Consider the following 23,286-nt stretch of genomic DNA (forward strand, 5'->3'; position numbering starts at 1 on the left):
CCGGATTTGCTCCAGTCCCTCAGACAGAGAAACACCTACAGGATCTCTATAGACATTCTTAAAACTACAATACCCACCTGGAGAGGTGAAGAAACAAATTGACGGAGCCAGACGGGTACCCAGAAGTCACCTACTACAGGACAGACCGAACAAAGAAAACAACAGAACACCACTGGCCATCACCTACAGCCCCCAACTAAAATCTCTCCAGCACATCATTAAGTATCTACAACCTATCCTAGCAGATGATCCCTCACTCGCTCAAGCTGTGGGAGGCAGACCTATCCTTTCTTACAGACAGCCCCCCAACCTGAAGCAAATATTCACCAGCAACAGTACACTATACAAGAAGAACATTAACCCAGGAACATATCCCTGCAACAAACCCCGTTGCCAGCTCTGCCCACCCATCGACTCTAGTGACAGCATCACACGTTCTAACCACATCAACCACACCATAAAGAGCTCATTTACCTGCACATCTACTAATGTAATATGTGCCAGTAATGCCCCTCTGCCATTTACATTAGCCAAACCGGACTGTCACTACGCAAAAGAATAAATGGACACAAATCAGACATAAAAAATAGAAACATCCATAAACCAGTAGGAGAGCACTTCAATCTCCCAGGACACTCTGTAAATGACTTGAAAGTTGCCATACTTTTACAAAAAAACTTCAAAAACAGACTTCAAAGAGAAACTGCTGAGCTTGAACTGATCAGCAAACTTGACACAATCAAACTAGGTCTAAATAGGGACTTGGAATGGTTATCTCATTACCAGAAGTAATTGTCACTGTTCACACATTCTCACCTTCTAATCAATGGTTATGAATAGGCCTCAACTACTTCCCCATTGTTGTTCCTTAGTCTTGGATATGTGTATATATACCTGCTATTTGATTTCTATTCCTTACATCTGACAAAGTAGGTTACAGCCCATGAAAGCGTATGCCTGCAGAAATTAAATTGGTTAGTTTTTAAAGTGCTATAGGACTCTCTTGTTTTTACTGATATACTGGGTGGTAAGGTTACAGGGTTTGGGGATTTTTTGCAGTTATATAGCCTTTCTGCAGTTCACTGGGTCTACACACTTATCAAAGACAATTTAAACCCCAGTCAGAAATTCATTATGATTTCAATCAATTCAGTAAAATGTCACAAGGGTCTTTATAGTGAAGCTCTAATTATAGTGATTAATAAACTGTAACTCACTGGAAATCAGAGATTTGGAGGCCAAATGACTGATAGGAAGAGGTGTCTAACTTCCTAGTGTTTATCCTTTCCTTTCCATGTGTCCTTTTTATTATGCAGTCTTTAAGTAGGTATGCTTACTCCTAAAATATACAGTTACAGTTTTACTATTTAAACAGTGAATAATGCTTCAAAACTTGCAGCCTATTAATCCAACTAATACAGTTGTTTACTTAGCTCTGGTTAATGTACATTCAGGATTTAATCTGATAAAGTTTTAATAAATTCTTTATACTAGACACTTACAATGGCATAACTTAACATTAATTTAGGTGAGGCAGCAAGGAGAATCAGTGACCCTTCAGGACCATCAGTTGTTCATTAACAGTTCAAATGCATGACATGCTGCATTCTATTCCACAGCTTAAGTTCAGCAGAGTAATAACAAATATATTAAGTCATTTTTAAAGATTTAATTCCTTACAAACAAAACAAATCAAGTGACATCTCAGCCAGGAACACACAAGCCCTGATTAAAGCCATTGCCAGCTGAAACATTGACCTTTGGTTTGGTTTGTTTGCAAGGAAGTAAATAATTTAAAATGACTTCTTATATCTGCTATTATTTTGATGAACTGAAACTGTGGGACGCACGAAGCCCAGAAAGATACATGCACGTAATTTCTTACAGTTTTACCATCAAGGTCAAATAACAAACCTGTTCAAGTGTCTATTGTATTTCTGTTCTCTAATGTGTGTCTACTATATTGAGTCTTTATATTCCTTATTACCATATTATGAAAATGACACAAATACCTCCATTGATTTTATTATCACTTGATTCAGTAGCAGTTGTGTTGCTATCATGTATTTCTTTCCTTTCTCTTTTTGTGTGCACTATGGGTGACCAAAATATGGCCTATGGGACAAATGCAGTCCAGAGTATTACAGTGTATCATATTGCTGCACTCTGTTTGGTAGAGAGGTGTGTCCCATTGAGATCACCAGTCAAATTGCCAGTGCAGCTCCCATTTGGGCACAGTTTGTAGATACCTGCTGTACTGACTGCTAATTCTTTTTCAGCTCCACTTAACATTTAATTGAATTACTAGCAGTTAGCTATTTTTCTCCCATTTTGTTTCTCTTTATAGCACACTATCTGTTAGCCTGTTTACATCTATGTTGTCTCTCTTCTACCCTGTTCCATGTGTTACACCCTTTACAACCTGCTGCTCTTAGGGTCTGCTGTAAGTCTTCACTAGAGAGCGGAAGGTTAAGCTTTCCGTTGTTCTAGGCCTTTAATAGTTAGGCCATTAACTATTGAGTCTCTTCCAGTCCCTGATCCTGTGTGACATTGGGCAAGTCAGTTAGTCTCTGCGGGCCTTAGATCCACATATGTGGATAATAGTCCCTCTACCTCAAAGGGTGTTGTGAGGATTAATTAAAGATTGTGAGGCACTCAGATATTAGGGGAATGGGGACCATCTAAGTGTGATTGACTGACAGAGAGAAAGAAAGAAAACTGTTAGACTGCTAATTAGGTATAACAATCCAAGAGCTTTAGTTTTTTTCATCTATTTTACAGAAAGTCCATGTTTTGAAACCCACTAATGCCAGGTGTAATCCTTCTAAATATCTTTTATTTCATTCTTATACATGAACTTGTTCTTTGTCGTTACAAGAGGTGAAAAGAGAATGTTGTCTCCTTTGCTTTTCAAATAAAGTGTCAGCTTCTGCATTATTTTCCAAACATGATTCCCTCTCCAAACAGGCATTCAGTGTCATTCAGGAGAGATCTGATGAAGTGGGTTACAGCCCACGAAAGCTTATGCCTACAGAAATTAAATGTGTTAGTCTTTAAAGTGCTATAGGACTCATTATTCAGGAAAGAAGTTTCTTCTCGGCATTCTTGATTGAGTTTTCACAAGCTATAAAGATTATAATGTGTGGTACAGCAACTCCCCCTTGTTCTTGCTGAATGGCAACAGTCTCCTTTTGCAGTGGGGCTTAAGGTAACTCTGCCCCAACCTGGACAAGTCTTCTGTCTTTTCCCCTTGGCCCCTGTCTCACCAAGCATTTGGTGCAGGCCTTATTTCAGGCCTTTGGGGTGTCAACGCCACCAGGAGCAGGGGGGTAGTCCCAGTCCCTGTATATAACCCAGGGCAGTACCTTTCTGCGGCTCCTTCATGGGCCTGTAGAGATGGTGGTAAAGCCCTGGACGATCAGAGGCACATCGGTCCTTCCTGCAGGCTGGGGCCGGGGTTTTTCCATCTCTGCTTCTCTGGCTGCAGAGAAGCACTATCTCCTAGTCTGGGGGAGTCTCTCCTCCTGCTGCCACCTCAAACCTTCTGGCAGCTTCTTTCTCCCCTCCCCCCCTTTAGGGGAGGCAGGGTTTAAGTAGACCTGGAGTAGCCCTTAATTGGGTCCAGGTGCCTCTAATTGACCTGCAGTAATCTCTCCTCTGCCTGCAGGGAAAAGGGCCTTTAGCAGTCTAGGGTTCACATACTGGCCCTGGTATACCCTTTTGTAGCCATCTGGCCTGCCTTTACCAGAAATGGTGTGATTAATATGTAACAATCTTCTCTATGCTTCTTATTTTGAATAGGGAGATCAAGGTATTCCAGGGGACAGAGGTCCACAAGGCGAAAGAGGAAAACCTGGCCCCCCAGGAGAAAGGGGGATTATAGGACCTGTTGGACCACCAGGAGACAGAGGCTACCCAGGATCACCAGGCCATCAGGGTACCCCAGGTCCTCCAGGTCTGCCGGTAAGAAAATAAAGAGCCCTGGCTGGTTGCTGGTGGAGCCTAGAGAAATAAATGCCGTGTGCTGGGGTGTAGAAACGAGTTCATACATATCCAGTACAACAGCATCACAAATACTGAAGTTACTTTGAGCTGTGTAAGTGCGGAGTTATCAAAGGAGAAAAAAAGCAGTGCAAGCAAACAAGACATCATTTTTAGACTTCCTTTTTTGTTAGTTTATTATACCTGAACTGTGTTAGCATCTGCTACACTGAAAATAGCTGAAGTTCAATTAATTCATTTTTGCTTTTGAGAAATTGAATTGCTGGTTACTCAATATGATTAGTTTTATAAGTGAAGCTGCATAAACTGAATACCTAAAATATAAACTAAAGTATGTAAGGTAGAAACACATCCCAAAACCCCCAGAAATTAGTACTTAAAAATGACACTAAATACTTCCTAACTACATTTCTCAATTCACACACCATCTGTTTTTTCCACACACACACCTTTGTGCTTTGAATATATATTAACTTGGAACCCGTCATTCAGAGAATGGATATTATCTCATTTGACTTATTCATCATTCCAGCATTGACAATATTATTTTGTTATAGTTATTTATTTTTTGTATTAAAGTAGCTAGTCCCCAATCAAGATTAGGGCCTCGTTGTGCCAAGAACTATACAAACACAGAACAAGAGACAATACCCCCTGCCTTAAGAGTTTACTATCGAAATAGACAAGCACTATACAAACGATGAGAGGGATAAAACAAAACTATTGGAGATCTTTAGAAAGTCTTTCACAGATGTGATAGTGACAAATTTGTTCTAAACAATATATAACACAAAACATGCTTATTTTAATGATCTCGTCTGAAAACATTGCTGCTTAAATTGCATAAAATTAGTAATTGTTAATATAATAATATAAAAATGTAATTGTGTATCTACAATAAACAGCCTTTGCAGCTAGTTAAACACTTTGACTTTTCTTCAGTGTTTAATCTACAGTGAAAGCTTTATGTGCTTTGCTTTGTATATTCAATGCAACTACATTATCCCTTGATTAAATTTATCTATTCAGCATCATCAGACATGTTGCTTTCAGCATATTCTCTTTCCTGGTTTGTAAATTGCTGATGTGTGTCCCTTTGTTTCTCCATCAGGCTGACACAGTTTCATTTGAAGAAATGAAAAAATACATCAGACAAGAGGTTCTTAGGGTTTTTGAAGGTAAGAAGATGAAATGTCCAATTAAATGTAAATCTTATGTTCTGTTCTAGATGTTTACTTCTATATAATCTGTCTGTATCTTTTCTAATCAATTGTGCAAGAACTTCTATTGTGCTTGATTGACTAACTTGTTATACATAGGTGTAATAAAGTGAAAGTTTATCTAATACAATCATATTCAAACAAATAAGTGTTAATGCATGTTCAAAAATCTGTTAACTGGAACATTTACTCATGTAATACAACTTAATATTAAAAAACAAAATTTGTGTAAAATGGTAATAGTAATAGCAAAAGTTTAAAAAAAAACCAGTAGAAATTAAAATTTGAAAAATAATTAATAATAGTTGGAATGTGAAGGGCCTGATCCCGCAGATGTAAAATTCCCATTGTCTTCTTGCATTAACTGGACAGCTTTTAGGACTCTGCAATTTTATTTCCAACTAATTCTGAACATCCATATGAATTGTGTTTTGATTTAAAAGAAAACAGTTCATATACATTGGTAAGGAAGCCATAGCATCTCTTAAATTACATTAACTGCCGTTAGCTTTAAATCAAAAGCAGCTTCAAAAACAAGGTCGCATTTTAAAATTAAATTTAATTATTTTCTCCTGTGTCTTGAATGGTAAAGGTATGGCTATTAAATGAAGCTTGTTAGTAATCATGAGTGGCTTTTAAATGAAGATATATGGTATTTACTTTTTTATTCTTATTCTGTCATGCTCTGATAGGTAAACTGTGTTTTTTCTTTCCCGATTCTTACATGCTTCTGTTTTCTCAATTTCCCATTGCTTGTACTTTTTTCCTGATTTTTCTTACAAAACTTCAATTGTGTTAGGGTTATATAACATCCTTGACATCTCATTGGAGGACTTTCAGTTACGTGCTTTGATTGGTTCATCAAGTTCATTAAGCAGGGGTTCCCAAGCTGTGGGCCGCATCCCTAAGGTGGAGGTGCCATGGGTGGAGTTGGGGGAGAGCATGGGAGGTGTTGCCTCCAAAACTCTATGCGTTGGCAGAGTGGTGACTGGCAATGGCTCCTGCCCAGGGCTGAAGGAGCCTAATGCCCTCGGTGGGAGGCAGAGGATGAAGTGGAGCAGCCAGGCAGAGGGTGAGTAGAAGGGGCCGGCCTGGAAGGCTGGAAGAGGCTGGAGGGTTCACAGCCTTTCCCGCTCCAAGCTGCTGCACCCCGCAGTTCCTAGCTGTCAGCCCCCCAGAGTATCAGCCTCGCGACCCCCCCGGGATTGGGGATCGGAACTGTCAGGGTTACAGCCAGGCTCAGCCTGAGCATCTGCCTTTGCCCGGCATTGGCGGCTCCTGAGCCTTTCCCTCATTCCTGGGCAGAGTAGGTGACTGGGGCAAGGTGACAGATCAAGGCACTCAGGCTGCTAAGGTGGAGGGTGTCCATGGGGGCTGGCTGTAGCACCTGTCTGGCCCCTTGGCCCTCTCGCTGGCCCTGGTCCTTGCTGAAGCAAGGGGCTGCGCATGTCCTGCAGTGCCCCTCTCCCTGATGTTAATGTTAATAGTGGGCCACGGTGCCTATTGCAGCTGCACAGGTGGGCCTCAGGGAAAAAACTGTGGCAACCCCTGCATTAAGGCATGACTCCAGTCATTCTGTATTTATTGTAGCCCTTTTTCTTAACAATCATTGAATCATTGTCCTGCTTGTTTGTTCACCGTTAGAGATGGGTGAACTGATTTGCACAAAATAAAAATATATAATCACCCCAAAGATTAACCCGAAATGCAAACAGAGGCCTAACTGCAGCTGGGTTGAGGTTCACTTTTTAAAATAAATTCTATTTTTCATGTTTATGCACATCTGCCCTTCTAGTTCTAGTCAGGACAGGAAGCAAAATAGCATGAATGGCTTTATCATTTCTTACCTAGCCCAAAGCAGGTAGAGAGGAACTCAGGCAGTTAGATGCTTACATCTGTTTTGGGCAGTACTGGCATAGCTCTGAAGGCAATTAGTATGGCCAAAGCCACATTTAGATTTTTCCATGGCAGTATTGCAGGCTCTGGAACAGCCAGGGACATTCCTGGCTTCCTATTTTCCTCCCTCAGACAGCATTGCCCATCCCAGAGAGGTCAGCATCTCTCTGTCTCTCTTTCTAAAGGTTTTGGTGGGAGGCATATAGGTTGGTAAGGAGACACAGAAAGCATATTCTCCCAATATATATCCATCCATGTTTTGTATACTAAAGGGTTTGGGTAAGTTGGGTAAGTATGTAAAATTCTGGGTGGTTAGCTAGATTCTAACTTCAAATCTTTTATTCATTTAGATGCCTCAGTCTGGATTTAAATGTTTAACTAAAAACACCAACATTTGAAGATTTTGGTCACTTTTTTTAAACACAGCTTTTCTGTTTACAGTTTGCTTTTCTATAAAGACAGTAAAAGCAGGATAAAGAGAAAACCTTTCTTTAATGTAACATATTAAACATTTGCATTCCTTAGTAAACAGAATTATAATTATATTTTAGTTATTTATTCCCTTTGGAATGTATTTTGTATTAATTTTCAACTCATATAATCTTACCTTTAATGACATTTTTTCATATTAATATTGTATAATTGTTTCATTAGCAAAGAATGAAGCTGAATACACATTAAGTTAAACAAGTGGAATTTTATTAAACCTTGAATGGTGCTTTGTCCATGTGGCTGACTTGCTTTCAGCCCAACTCCTCACGTTCTCTGTTTTCCTGATGCCCTCTCAATAAAAGGTCCTCCAGGGCCTCCAGTTGCACTGGTTATGATACAGTAATGTCAGATAAACAATTGTAAGGTCTCAGGTAAACACTGAGGCAAGATTCTCCAGTGCTTTGACCTGATATTCCCCTGAGCGAACACCTTGTGTACAGAGAATCTCCACTAGTGCAAAACTGGTGGAGGCAGAATAGTCACCTCCTACATTAGGTTCCCCACCCCTCCACTGGCATAAGTAATAGGAAGGTAGGGGCAAGGTAATGCCAGACTCCACAGTGTCTGATCCCGCACTAGCATGGAACTCAAGTTACAAAATTTATATCAGCAGCAGAATTAAATTAAGCCTCCTTCTGCTCTAATCTTCACTGGGTCCAGGCAGATGGGGATCAAGGAGCCAGCTCTCTGTGGCCTCCACTGTCCACTGCATCCCAGATGCAGCCCAGACATAGTGGAGAATTAGGACTTGAAGGCCTACAGCACCCCAGTTTAGGTAATCTCCAGTATAGTATATGGCTAGAAGAATTCAGAACATAAGTATAACAATAAATTAATAAAACATCCCCAAATTCAGTAGTGTAACATAAGCAATTCTTTCTCATGGTTTTAGTAATAAAACCAGAGTATAGTATTTTTGTTTGAAATGTCAACGGGCCCTTTCTACATTATTATTCTAGTATTATATGTTTGCTCCTGTGTTAATTTTACTACCTTTAGAGATATTTGGGATTATGTTATCAATATATAATCCAATAATTCCACCTGCTAATTATCCGAAAGAATTGGGATATGAAAACCACAGAATCCTTTAATTTTGGACGATGGCCTTTATAAATTGCTTAGAGAGTAGCTAAGCAGTCTAGTAGCAGCATAATGTATAATGACATAAGATATCTGAATCGGATGCCCAAACTCAGTCCTCCTCTCCTGAACTATGAGGTTCCTCTGTTTGTGAGAAAGGGAGCACTTCTTGTCACTCTGCTGTGACACAGGCCATGTCTATGCCAGGTGTGACTGTAGCATGGATTGGTATAAACATGCTAGTTTAATTTAGTCAGCACGTGTACCAATAATAGTTTAGATGTGGCAACACAGACTAGCAACCGGAATATAAACCCCTGGAGGACCCAGAGAAGACCCAGGTTGCTTGTCCGTGCTGCCATGTCTATGCTACTATTGTTAATCACGCTGGCTAGATTAAAGCCAGGACAGGTATGTCTTCCTGTGCTAAAATCACACTGTCAGTTATAGGAGAGGTTCTCAAACTGGGGGGTGCAGAATGTATTCTGGGGGAGCATGAGAAGTTTTAGGAAAAAAAGGCTGTGGCTGGGGCTTGGGCTCTCAGCCCTACCACCTAGGACTGACAGCGGGGCTCCACGACTCGGGCTGTGTTTGAATGGCTCTTTTTGAACCACAGCCTTACTGTTTTTAATATGTAGTGAGTGTTGTATGTTAATTTTTTGTATTGGTATATGTACTTGTATGGCAAGAGATGAGGTGTAAACGACTACAAATGCAAAGAAGGGGGCACAATCAAATACGTTTGAAAATCACTGCCTATAGTACAGAAGTACCCACAATGTAGTGCCTTAAATGATGGAAGAACCATAGTGAGAAATATTAATATAAATCTTTCATTTTTATTAATGCTTAGGGAAAAAACAAGTTGCCTTGAAAAGCAAGGGAGAAATGCTATTCAGTTTCAGAGCTAATCTGTTTGTCTGAGCTTCCCATAGAGTGGACAAGCATCTGATAATTTGAACACTTTTGCCAGGTGACAGTAGAATTGTCTTATTGAATTACTCATGCAGCCTATGAATGGGTTGATGTTCCAAAGTCGTCTAGAGTTTTCCAAATTTGTCACAGCTCTGACAGCTAATAGATAGGTAGGGGTGGAGCTGAGTTTTGCAGCCAGGGAGGACAATGGGTCATTTGTGGTGCCACCTTCAATTATATCTATTGGCTTTATAATTTCACATGTTATCACACCCGTATGTTTCACACACGTTATCACGCCTGCTGCACCCTCTGCCCCAGCACCATAACCCTAACCCCAGTGAAGGAAGGCTCAGGAGGGTGGGGGGGCTGAAGAGTAAGTCTGCCTCACACTCACCCATTGGTGGCGACCCCTGCCCAATGGGGCTGGGCCCATTTCCCCACTCAGGTTGTTGTGACCTAACAAATGGGTTTGCAATGCCATCCAGGTTTGGCCGCCTGCATTGTGATGGAAGGGTAGCCAGACCAAATTTGAGTGAGCAGCATTACAACATGTTACAAAGGAATGCAGCACTACCCATGTGTCATATCGCAATACCAGGGACTGAGCCTGGCCCTGTGGGATGGGAGCTGCCACTGCCAGGTGAGTGTGGGGCAGTGTCACTTTCCAGCCTCATGTGAAGATTCATGTCATACACCTCCTTTATTAATTGCACAATATGTTTGAAAAGGCACCATACATTCACGTAAAGGCTGACATGGAGCGTGGTCATCCCCCATTAGCTGTGTCACTATATATAGTAAGTCTGCTTTGATAAATGGACAGTGTAGACAGTAATACACTTCCATCATAAATATTTGTGTTACCTTCCTATAAAGCACAATTAAGAGCTGTTTGATTAAAAAAAAGATATCTTTAAAACACAGGAGAGACATTACCAACAGGAAACATCCAAGTGTGTTTGCAATTTGTATGTGTGTGATGAATAGCTTCTACAAATATTTTTCAAACTATGATTGTCATTAACATTGATTATTTGGTAAAACACATAAACTATTTACTTGCCATTGGAATAACTACCCTACCCTCTTGTGTATGAATTTCCTGATGTCTTTCCTCACCATATACCTCTACCCACCATTGTCTTTTATGGCTTCTATGTTGTGTTCTGTATTTGATTTAGATGATAAGCTGCAGCCTTGTTCTTTTTTCTCTTCGTAGAAAAATATGCACATACGGCAGTCTCTAAAGTACACAAAACAGTAATAAAATTGTCCCACATTTGCACAGTTCTTCTTTGAGTGCTTGCTCATGTTGATTCTAGGTGTGTGTGCGCCTCCATGCACAGTTACCGGCATTTTTTTCTCCTTAGCAGTACCCGTAGGTCCAGGTCTGGTGCCCCCTAGAGCTCCACGCACATGCTGCGTGTATGAAGCACCGCCAGCCCTATGCCCCCTCAGTTCCTTCTTTCTGCACTGACAGTTGCTGGAACCTGGCTTCACTTGCGATTGCATGTACTTAAGTTCCCCTGTTCTATCGTAGTTAGTAATTAGGTTAATTAAGTAGTTCTTTGTTAAGTGCTGTTGTTAGTAGTTAGATAGTGTTAAGTGTTAGTCCCCTTAGGGACTTCAATTCGGGAGTGGGGCATGCCTCACTCTCTGAGCTCCAAGCCCTGCACAGTTTGTGGAAGCCCTTCCCACTCAGCGACCCCCCACAAGAGCTGTCTGAAGTGCTTAGGGGAGTCACAAAAGAACAAGTGTGAGATCTGCAGGGGCTTCAGGCCGAGGACTCAGAAAGAAAGGGAGATCCTCCTGAAAGCTCTTCTCATAGAGACAGCGTTAAGGCCGGCCTTGGAGCTGCCATGTTCCACCTCGGAGCTGAGCACATCGTCGATGCAGAGCGCTCTGCCGGCACCGGAAGCCTGGTGGCACTGGCCTTCTTCTCCTCCACAAAAGAGGCAGAAGAAACAGCGCCTGGACAAGGATCGCTCCCCTGCACCGAAGAGCAGAAATGCAGGGTCTAACGAGGGCACCACATCGTTCCAGCCACCTGTGCTGGGGCATTCGGAGCAGGGCTCGCCTTTTAGGGCTCCAAGCCTTCCAAGGGAGCCACCTCTGACACCAGGGAGTGGAAGGGGATCCTTCCAGCTCACAGTGCTGTCGATGCTGAAAGCGCTCCAGGCAGCGAGGGATTTGATAGCTCTCCCCCTGCCATCAACTCCTAAACCCACTCCAGTGCCAGGGAGAGACAAGGCACCAGTTTCAAGGGGGAATCCCATGATTTGACCCCCTTCACTGGCTGCACTGGTCACCTTCCAGAGGGTGTCACCTTGGGACAAATCGCCGAGAAGAAGGCCCCCGCTGTTGAGACGCAGATCCCGAGGGTCCCATTCCCTGTCACCAGCACCAGGTCGATCGCCAATGGTTGAGCAGCACCACATGCGTCATTCTCTGGCAAGAGAACATGGCAAACCCAGATTGCCGGCACGGGAGGAGTTTGTGGCACCGAACCCGCTCTCCAATGCTGAGATCCCCGAGGGAGCAGCGCCATTCCTCCTCCCTGGCATCCAGAGTCTCTCCTGCAACAATCAGGTGCTGAAGCCGGTCACCATTGGCATCTTGTTCACCTGGACGCAGCCAGCCCCACCACAGTTCCCTGGCACTGGGGCACTCTTCAACCTTCCGGCGGGAGTCCCCGTGGTGCCATACTGCACATTCCCATTGCCAGTCCTCAAGGTCGTGTTCCCGATGCCCCACTCCAGCTGCCATGCTGCTGACTGTAATAAGTCCAAGAGGTTGAGGCACCAGTCACCGTCCCCCAGACACCAGAATGAATCACCACAGGATGGTAGGAGAGACGGAAGGAGCCCAGCCGTGGTCTTCGGCTGGTGACTCTTATTCCTCAGAGGAGGACAGATCTGCTGCCTGTCTCAGCCACCACCATGTCCCAAAGAGCCCGGGATCAGAGACCAGGACCCTCACTTTGGGTTGGCCCCAGGAGCAATGGCCCACGCAATGGCCATATTAGAACCCGTAGAGGTTCCCCATGGTGGCAGGCCCTCCTTCCGTCCGGTCATCGGAAAAGATATCAGCAGCCCCAGCAGCACTGGAAGGGGCCTGCCTCTAGGGGTCAGACCCGGATTCAGACCCACTGGAGGGGACCTCAGCTTCAGTGGCCCCACAGGAAGGAATGCAACAGCACACTGTCCCGGTGCAGTCATCCTCCTCATCCCTGGACAGGGCAACTGCTTCAGGGCCATCTGTCCCACTCGAAGACTTTAGGGCCCACCAACTCCATAAGAGGGTGGCCTCTGATCTGGGGCTAGAGGCGAAGGAGCTCAAAGAGACCTCAGATAACATCTTTGATGTCCTGGCAGCCACAGCGTCAGCCCGGGTCACCCTGCCAGTTCACGAAGGGGTTCTCAAGCTGGTTAAGGGCCTGTGACAAACCCTGTCATCATTGCCACCAACCTTCAAAAGGGCAGAGAAGAAATACTATGTCCCTGCAAAAGGGTTTGAGTATCTCTTCACGCAGCCATCACCGAGCTCCTTAGTAGTGGCAGCCAAAATGAATGGGACAGGCAGGGCCAGTCTAGCTCTACGCCAAAGAATAAGGACTACAAGAAGCTAGACTTATTCAGCAGAAAGATTTATTCCACGGCTAGCCTACAATATAGAATTGCTAACCAGCAAGTGCTGTTAGGGAGATATAATTACAGTCTCTGGGACTCCCTTAAATGCTTTGGTGAGGCATTACCCCAGGAGCAGGCAATGGATCTTACAATGCTTCTGAAGGAAGGTAGGACAGTGGCCAGGGTGGCCCTGCAGGCAGCCTCAGACACAGCTGATTTGGTGGCAAGAACCATGGGTTTGGCGGTGGCCATGCAGTGGTGCTCATGGCTACAGTCCTCTGGTCTGTCCCAAGAAGAGCAGCAATCCATGCACAACCTGCCTTTCGATGGGACTGCACTTTTTTCGGACCAGACGGATGCCAAGCTGCATGGTCTGAAGGACTCTAGGGCCATCCTCCATTCGCTGGGTCTCTACATGCCTCAGGTCTCAAGATGGCAGTTCTGCCCTCAGCAGCAACAGCAGCAGCCCAGATATCAGGCCCCATGTTTTCGTGCCTATAGGAGGAAGGATAGAGACAGGAATTTCAGGAGGCACCAACCAACCACCTCGTCAGACCAGCAGCAGGGCCCTTGCAGCACTCCGATGGACAGCACCAGCTGTTTTGATTGTGCGCCCGAGGAGGGCTGACCAGCTTCCGGTCAGGATCCTTCCCCCCTGCAGTTCATGAATCACCTTGTCCCCTTCCTTGCTCTTGTTACATTGGACCACTGGATCCTTGGCATTGTCGAAAGGAACTATACCCTGCAGTTTTCTTCCCCTCCCTTTAACCCCTTCTTCCCTGTCCCTCTTCAGGGACCCGTCTCATGAGCAACTTCTCAGGCAAGAGGTGGAGAGCCTCCTCAAATTGGGGGCAGTGGAGGAAGTTTCACCAGACAGGAGATGAAAGGGGTTTTACCCCCAGTACTTCCTCATTCCCAAGGCAAAGGGGGACCTCAGATCCATATTAGACCTGCAAGGGTTGAACAAGTTCCTCAGAAGGCTCAAGTTCCGCATGGTCAGATGTCTCAGACCTGGCATATCAGCTCCAACCACAGTACACAAGAGACCTGGTCAGAGGGAGAACGGGGACAGCACATAAACATGAAGGAGCTCAGGGCGGTGTGATTGGCATGCGGGGGGTGTTCCTCCACCTTCTGAAGGGCAAGGTGGTCCAAGTTTTGACGGACAACACGGCCACGGTGTATTACATCAAGAAGCAGGGCGGGGCTCGCTCACCAGTCCTGTGCCAGGGGTGGTGTGCCTGTGGGACTTTGCCATACAACACAGTATGCATCTGGTGGCTTTCCTCCTTCCCAGTATAAAGAACACCACAGCGGACTGCCTCAGCAGGTTCTTCTTACCCCACCACGAATGGTCGCTCCACCCAAAGGTTGTTGACATGCTCTTCCAGCGGTGGGGGTCTCCCCAAGTGGACCTCTTCACATCCAAGCTGAACAAGAAATGCCGTCAGTTCTGCTCCATTCACGAGCGGGACAAAAGGGCTCTGTCCAATGCCTTCCTTCTTTCGTGATCAGGAGCCCTTATGTACGCCTTCCCGCCCATACCGTTAATCCACAAGGTTCTGTTGAAAATCAAGAGGGAAAAGGCAGATGTCATTTTCATAGCACCCCCTTGCCACAGCAGCATTTGTTTACAACACTGCTGGAGCAATCTATTGCACCCCCTTCACTCTCCCACTAGAGTTACCTTGCTGACACAATCTCCTCTCCCAGGATCGGGGACAGTTGCTGCATCCAGACCTGGAATCTCTGCACCTGATCGCGTGGAGGCTCCATGGTTGAACCCAGAGGAACAAGCCTGTTCATCTCAGGTGCAGCAGGTTCTAATGAGTAGCAGGAAACCTTCCGCTAGAACATCGTACCTAGTCAAGTGGACACGGTTCACCTGCTGGGTGGCGTCCTGGGAGTCTCAGCCCAGCAGGCCTTGATCCAAATGATTTTAGACTGCCTGTTACACCTTAAGCTGCAGGGTTTAGCAAGTCATTCAAAATACAGTACTTGAAGAAGTATGGTACTTGAGGAGGGTGCTAGAAATGAGCTAAATGAATATTTCTGCACATTTTAATGGACATTGATGACTGCTCGAAGCATTTATTTAAAAGATTTTGCTTAAGAACAGTTAAATAATTTAACTAAAAATTGGTTTCTTTCAGATTGCAGCCTATACTTGCCATACATAAATGAGAAAATTATGTACTATGAATACATTGAAACTTTTTAATAACAGTCATCATAAGGATACCTAATTGTTTTGGCCATTATAACATATGGCCACTTAATATGATGGAAGACACACTTGATAGCTTTCAGTTATGCACTTCCAATGAACTTTCACTTACAGTATGTTCTTCCGTGAGTTTTATAGCAGAGATAAAAATGGGCAAATAAATGGACATGTCTCTAATTGCAGTTTAAAAGATGAATTATTTGAAATATTCTTCGCATTTGAAAAACGTCTATAGACTTTCCATTCCAACTGCCTTAGCAGGTTGATTGCAATCCAGTTTACACCAGTCTGTGAGTAGCCAGAAATGTGTGCATTAGATGGCTGCCTGTGACTCTGGGAGTTAATATGGACAAGACAGACTCTCACAGGCAGATTTTGCAGGTTGTAAGTACAGATGTCTGTGGTTAGCAGGTGGCAGTAAATACCAGTGGGACTGTATTTTTTTTTTTAAAGTAAGTTGGTTCTCATAACATATGTTTGCAGTTAAACTACATAACACTTGAACGTATAAATATCTTGACTACCACGTGCAAAACAATAAATGATTTAACAAGTGGATGAGAATGTTTATTAAAAACTGCCTTGTAATTAGTCCTTGAAATAAAACTATTGTAAAAAAGGAGAAACCTAATAACTAATAAATGACTATGTAAAGTATTTTAAACCAAAATTGTTTACATACTGCCAAGTGTATTAATAGATGTGTGAATATATATATATATATATATATATATAATAAGTTTATTTAATTATTAGCTAAAATTGTTTTAATTCATTATAACTGTTAGCTAGTTTAAAATTTAACTGTAATAATATATATCATATGTATTAGAGACAATGGAGAAATGTATTTAAATTTCACTTTTTGCACAGTTGTGTCATTCCAAATTACCTATTTAATTGTCCTTTTCCTATAAATAAGTCACCCTAAAGAGTTTTAATGTTCACTTCTTTAGAAAAGCTATGCATATTACTACCCCTATTAACTACTTTTCTGCAAGCTCTTTGTACAGTGTCATATTAACTTGAATCCTTGGTGTTGAAATATACATTGATACTCTTTTACTCTGTGTAGTGGTCCCTCAGGCTTGGAGGGAGGCCACTCTGTGTCGCTGCATCAGGCAACAAATAGTCGATTAACAGTCTATGGCTCTGGCCCTCCGGCAGGCAGAGCGGTAAACAGTCCCTGTCCCAAGCCTCTGGGCACAGGCAGGGGCAACCACAGTCAGGGGCCCTGAGGGAGGCCGCTCTCGCTCTTTGGCATGTTTATTTATGTCTCGTCTTTCTTTAGGAATTATTAAACACTTTCTAAAAGAGGCTCAGATATTGGCTCAAGGCAATAATTAATGTCTGTTATTTGTTATTTGTGAGTGTTCAGCCTTCATTGTGAATTCCTAAAATGTTTGCAAATTGTGAACGTTTCATGAATTTTAGCCCAGTTTATGCAGCCATTAATTCTTACTTGTAATGTAGTCATTTGCTGTTTTCTAGACTGGATTCCAACTTAGACACTCACAACCTTTGTCTACATCTAAACAGTTAATAAGGTAGCTGCAAGTGGATTATATTGTCCCTAACCCTCCACCACCAGGAGCTGGGCCTGGATGACGGGGGATGGATCACTCAAAATTGCCCAGTTCTGTTCATTCTCTCTGAAGCACCTGGCATTGGCTACTGTTGGAAGACAGGATACTGGGCTAGATGGACCATTGGTCTGACCCAGTATGACTGTTCTTATGTATTATTAATATTTTAAATTGAAAATCTCTGCAGCAGACATTGTTGTAAGTAGGAAATTGCCCAACCACTGTAAGCAGTTTCTTTGCCACTCTAACAACTACCCCAAAAGCTAACTCCTGAACATACCACTTCCAATTCCTGTATCTCAGAGGCAGTGAGCCAGCAAGACTTAGTGGAGCCCACGTCTCAATGGTTTCTCTTCATTACTGAAGGCAGCATTTCCTCACTCTCCACGTACTGGGAAATGGATTGCTTGCACCTCTCTCACAAGTCAAGGGTCTGACAGCTTGACTTGGTTCTATTTTTAACTGTGATCACTTTGAGAGTGGATACCTACAGACACTCCATCAGCTCAGCATTTTACTGAAAGTATAATGCCAAGCTAACCAGAGAGGAAAATTCACCCCGATGCAGATGACAGCCAGTACAAGGGTTGTGCAGACTTTCAGTCCAACTTAAGTCCTATTTTTTGTAACTTAAGTGGAGTTACAGATCTTGTGTGGACTCTCTGCACAGGATTGAATTTCATTCAGATTAAATACTATGTGTTCTATAGTCATGTATCTATATACTTCTATTACCAGGAGATGGAAATCACTTGAAATGCTGGGAACTATAAATAGTAGAAAACAATATACAGAGGAATATTAGTATTAGTGCTTATTTATTAGGTGCTGTATTCTGGGAGGTATAAGCACTCCTGCTATTAAAGCCACTGGGGTTGAAAGTTTTCATTGCTTACAGGAGGGTTCAACTCCTTGCTAGATTAAGGCATTAACTTTTTAAAGAATTAGTTAAAATCACTTCTGGTTCCTAATTCTGGATTAGTCTGGAAGCTGAGGCTCGGGTTTTAGTGTTTTTCCTGTGTTATGCTACCAAATCTCTTATACATTTTCTTTTCTATGTCCTTTTATTAATGAAGAGAGGATGGCTCAGTTTCTATCCCAATTGAAGCTGCCAGCTGCAATGTTAGCTTCTCATGGTCATGGGAAACCAGGTCCACCAGGAAAGGATGGATTACCAGGGCCACCAGGGGAACCTGGACCTCAAGGTAGGGTTTCCAATAAAATGTTCATAGGTATTGTATTTTTAAGTCTTCATATACTTGCTAATGATAGTTAAATTAGAACTACATACCTAGCTTGCTAATGATTAACTTTTAAATCATACTACTGTGTTTCCAGAGTAGATCTATATATTAACCCATAGTAAATGTGTGGTATTTACTTATTAAAAACTTCTAATCAATGCATTTTATTCTAAAAAATTATAAAGTTTAGATACTGACACACAGCTTATCTAAACCTGCTACGATCTGGTCCAAAATACATTCACATGATGAAAAACTATACCCGTGCTCAGTTGTAGCTCTTCACATGTCTGATACACCCTTCTAGCACCTGAGTTATCTCCTTAGAAACAAGGATTTGAGCTCGAAGTCTGAGTTTTTGCAGCTCTTATCCAGAGAAAACATTGATGAGAAAAGACTGAAGGCAAAGAAAATCAAAACCAAAACAGGGCTATGAAAACTGAAATACCATAGAGAGAATTTCTCTTACAGTGAAGTAATTTATTTTCACAAAACAGCTTCATAGTAATTCGATTTTCACCTATATCCAAAACTGTAAATTGCACTGAAACGAATTGGGACTTCGATTCTACTGTGCTGTCCTTCACCAGAGATGTAGTTTCACAAAATCTGAGCTCATTATAATTGGGTTCTTCTGTATTTTAGCATAGACCACACTAGCATGGGAGATTAATAGGAAAAGGATGGCAGAATAATTTATAAAATATATTACAATGATTTTGGGATAGTATATAATTTACAGTATATGTATAGGTAGTTCTTTATTATTATCTTTTGTTAGTTTGGTCTGCTCTGGAATCAGAGCAAGTCAGACTGGAATGAAGAACATGAAAGCAAATCTGAAGATGTGTGGAGTGGAGACCTAAAAGAAGAGTAAAGACTATTAACACTTATGAGAGCAAACCCTTGACTGAAGCATGAAAAATGTGAAGAGCTCAGAATAAGAAGAACAAACAAGAATAAAGGATCAAGGAGAGCAATAAAAGGGATTAGAGTTTTACACCAGTGACTTGTTCATTATCTAAATATTCAGATCACTATAAATGGTCAACTTTAATGCCGTTGTCAGATTCTTCAATGAGATTGTACATGATGGATACTCTCCGATGTGTCTGGGAAATAGTAAACCGTAATATGAATTACTTCCTGTTAATGAGTTTCAAGAGGATGGCAGCTATGCTTATAGAAAAATAAAGCTTGTTTTTTGTGCTTTATTCTGAAGTAAAAGTAGTGTCCCATTGACACAGGTTTCCCACGTACTTTACCCTTCATTTCAGTACACTGTTTCAGTATATAAAGTAACAAGACTTGAGCTAAATGAGAGGCATTCCCACCTCTGATTCAAAAGAAAGAGACATGTTGATATAAAATTACACTTTAAAGGAAAGGAAAACCAAAAGTTTGACCTACCTGCCCGTATACCAGTAATGAGAAACCAAAGAGCACATACAAGCACTAGATGCCCTTTCCTGATGTGCCTGTTCATTTCATTCTTTGGTGCAGACAATAAAATAAAATTTAAAATACTGAGTAGACTGAGACCCATTCTTGCAAATTTCAGTTTACTGTCAGCAATAAAAATTCTAGTAGACCAGGCTCGTCAGGAAAGCATGTAAAATACATGTGTCTCAGCAGGGTAGCATGTTATATGCATGTGTCCAAGTTTGCAGGGTATGTTCATGTGCATACGTGGTATACCAGAGAGATAATGTGCAGTGGATTGGTTATCTTAAACAGTAGTGCTGGCATTGTTTTTTGAGAGGAGTAAAGGTATCCGGTTGCCAGTGAATAAGTGCTTCAGTGCTCAGATTTTTTTAAAAAGCATTCGTACTTAAGGAATCACTAGAACATTGAAAACTGATTCAGAAAATTTTAATGAAGCTCAGAATTATTCCTCACAAGTCTTAACAATGTTCCTACAATGCAAGGTAAAACTGATACTAACTTCCTTGGTTGGTGCATCAGACAAAATGTATCTAAAGTGCTGCCAAATGTATCAGATACAAATAATCATGATGCTACGTTATGATGGTAGTGAAATGGTATAATATCAAAAGTTGCAGCACAGATGCTGGAATACAGGGCTAGCAGTGAAGTTGTGTAATAATGAGTTTTTATACATTTCTTTTTAACTTTTAAAAATAAATATACAGTACTAATATTGTAGCATGATGGTATAAGGCAGTGTTGCCATAAATGTAAAATGCCGGCTTAATAAGGGTCGTTGGTACCTTGTGGACTTTACTATACTATATACAGAGTCTTAAAGTAAACAAATGTCATTCAAAAATATATGCAGTTGATTTACAAGTTAGTTACAGCAGTAGCATTCATGTGAGGCTATATTCTGACAACATTATAGTAGTTGTGTTAATCAACTCCATTGATTTAAGTGAGTTTGCAGGTGTCACTGAGAGCAAGAAGGGAAGTGCAGAGCTCTTTCTGTATGAAGCAATTTGTTTTTTCATACCACATTATGCTAGAGCATAAGCAGAATAAACGTGATCCTAGCATTAATAGGGCCCCTCGCTGCAGCCACAGATTTGGCTGAACTGGCAAAGAATTAATGTAGGATATGCAGACAGGAGAATTTTGTTCTTACAGTTGTTTATGGTGCCTTGCAGCTCTCGGTGTATTTAAGAATTCTGTAATATCTAGATTATACTTACACAGTAAAATGCACTAGATATATTGGAATTGTTATTCTTTACCCTGTCATGTATGCTAAAGAGCTTCATATTTTTCTAGACACTGACATGTAACTCTCATCAGTGTCAGTGGATGGGAGAAGAGATTCAGGACTACATACAAAAAATCCTGTTGAAGCTTTTCTGAATTAAATAACTCAATGACTTTTCTCCTGTAAAATGCTCAGACATAGAATTGTGCCATCTCTGAGTACATTCTATCAGATTAGGCTAGTGGTGCTGATGACAGACTATGAAGGATGATGATATTGACAGTTAGCACTATAATGGAACTGTATATAAAATTCCAGTCAGTCAGTCAGTCAATGAGAAGAAAGCTGCACTCTCCCATTTTAATATATATATTTTCTGCACACTACTCAGTGTTTACCAAAACTATCCACATAGGATACTGGTGTACCTAAATATTCTGGGTCTTTATTGTTTTTAAAATTACAACAAAATAAAACCTCCAGAGCACAATTAAAAGGCTTTGACAAAAATGTTGACTTTGTGAGCCTTTTTAATTAAATTAAAGTCTGTTATTGGAGTTGTAACTCTGCCAACCAAAAATACACAGCATCATATCTGTGCCTGCGTTTTGTGTAATAAACCTAAAACCTTGCTTAGGTGGATAGCAGTATTCTTCTGTGGCTCATATCAGTTTGTTAAAAATTTGCTCGGATAAATTGTAGTATTATCCTCCAGAAATGTAATCATGGGACCTACTTCTGAGTTAAATATACCTCATAAAAACTATTTTATTGCAAGAGTTAAATACTGGATTGTTTCAGAAAGGTGCTCCAATACATGTTTTTCTGATTGTTTACTGGTATCATTGACATTTACTATGCCAATATGTACAAAATATTCATTTGTATATTACTCAAACACAGTTATCCATTGTTTACACTATTTTCACTCATACAATGTGCCCAGGTGGACTGCTGTATATATTATTGGTTTTGAGGTGTTTTTTATTATTGACTTGAAATTCAATAATGTTTACAGAATTTATCAATCTGCCTCAGTCCCTTTCTGACCATGTTATTATGTACACATGGTACGGTATAGAGATTGTAAACATGATTTATTTTAAATGTGATTTCTTTGTAGAAATACAAAACATAAATAGTTAATGGCAGCGCTGTTTTGTTAAAGTATAATTAGCTGGGTTTGTTCTGATAAACTGTACGTTAACTATGAATTGTAAAATTAAAGCGCATAGAAGTATAATAAATAGGAAATGTAATCAGCTTCCTGATTACATGGTTGGCCTTCACAAGCAGTAGCAGCTACAATTAATGGCACAACATTTTCATCGCCAACTAACTTACATACTCAAAAAAAGATAATTAATCATGGCAATTTAAAAACAAATTCAAAATCCATTAGTGAATATAAACTCCTTCACCTTTCCTATTGGAGGTTCCAAGTTGAGTGTGGATCTCTTAGACAGTTCTGTTTAATAGGGCCCAGCTACTAGAATGCACGGATGATGTAAAAAGTGGGGTGTTTTTTCTTCTCTGAATTATTTAATTGCTTGTTTTCTGTTTAGATACCTGCCTGTTTTTACATGATTGTCCTGTCGTGCATGTCACATTGCATCCATGTTCTACTGGTCTGGACTTTATGCGTTCCAATTATCATTTCAGTGTTAACTTGAGGGGGAATGTTGGCATGTTGAGTGAGGAGAATAAATTACCAATTGCTGTTTTGCTCAAAGACCAAGGATGATTGCAGTTGATAATAGGCTTTCTGTTGAAATTTAAGATAATCTTGTGTTTAATAGAAAAATTATATGAATCTGTGTACCCTTCTATTGTATAGTTTCATTTTGTATAGGTTCATTGTGCCCATAATAGTTATATGTCCTCCCATTTTCTGCTTGAATTGTCACATGAAGTGGTGTTGCTATGTAATACTGCTAAAAGGCTACTTCAGCCATCCATCTGCCAGTCCCATTGTTGTTCAGATAACAATTGACTCAGTGTTGATTGGTTACTCCACAACTCTTCTCTTCTAATTTCCTTTCATCAGTGGACAGATGCTCCGAAAAGGGAACTTCCTACTCAGCATATTAAAACACTGGACATATATTGGTACCTAACCACAGCAGATTTAGTCTTGTCTATTGTAATTCTAAATTTAACCAGGGAGGGAGCATTAATCCTCAGTGTATGTCACCTCTCCTCCCATGCACACAAACACTTTTACTCCTTTGTTGAGGGGGAGGAGTGGGTCTTTCAATAATCCTTATAAAAGTCAGGTTTTATGATACGTGTCAAATTCGTTATTTCTC

General features: G+C 41.4%; 1 protein-coding gene across 1 annotated transcript in view; it reads left to right on the forward strand.

The window, feature by feature from the left end:
- Window positions 1-23,286, forward strand: part of LOC137149956 (collagen alpha-1(XIX) chain-like) — a 38,478-nt gene that overhangs the window by 13,568 nt on the left and 1,624 nt on the right. The window contains exons 6-8 of the mRNA XM_067543604.1: window positions 3,802-3,963; window positions 5,114-5,180; window positions 18,130-18,258. Coding sequence (XP_067399705.1) covers window positions 3,802-3,963; window positions 5,114-5,180; window positions 18,130-18,258 — 358 coding nt within the window. The remainder of the gene's footprint in view (window positions 1-3,801; window positions 3,964-5,113; window positions 5,181-18,129; window positions 18,259-23,286) is intronic.

This window comes from Emydura macquarii, unplaced genomic scaffold, assembly GCF_026122565.2.
Source record: "Emydura macquarii macquarii isolate MOO-44397 ecotype Brisbane River unplaced genomic scaffold, CSIRO-AGI_Emac_v2 contig_924, whole genome shotgun sequence".
NCBI lineage: Eukaryota > Metazoa > Chordata > Testudines > Chelidae > Emydura > Emydura macquarii.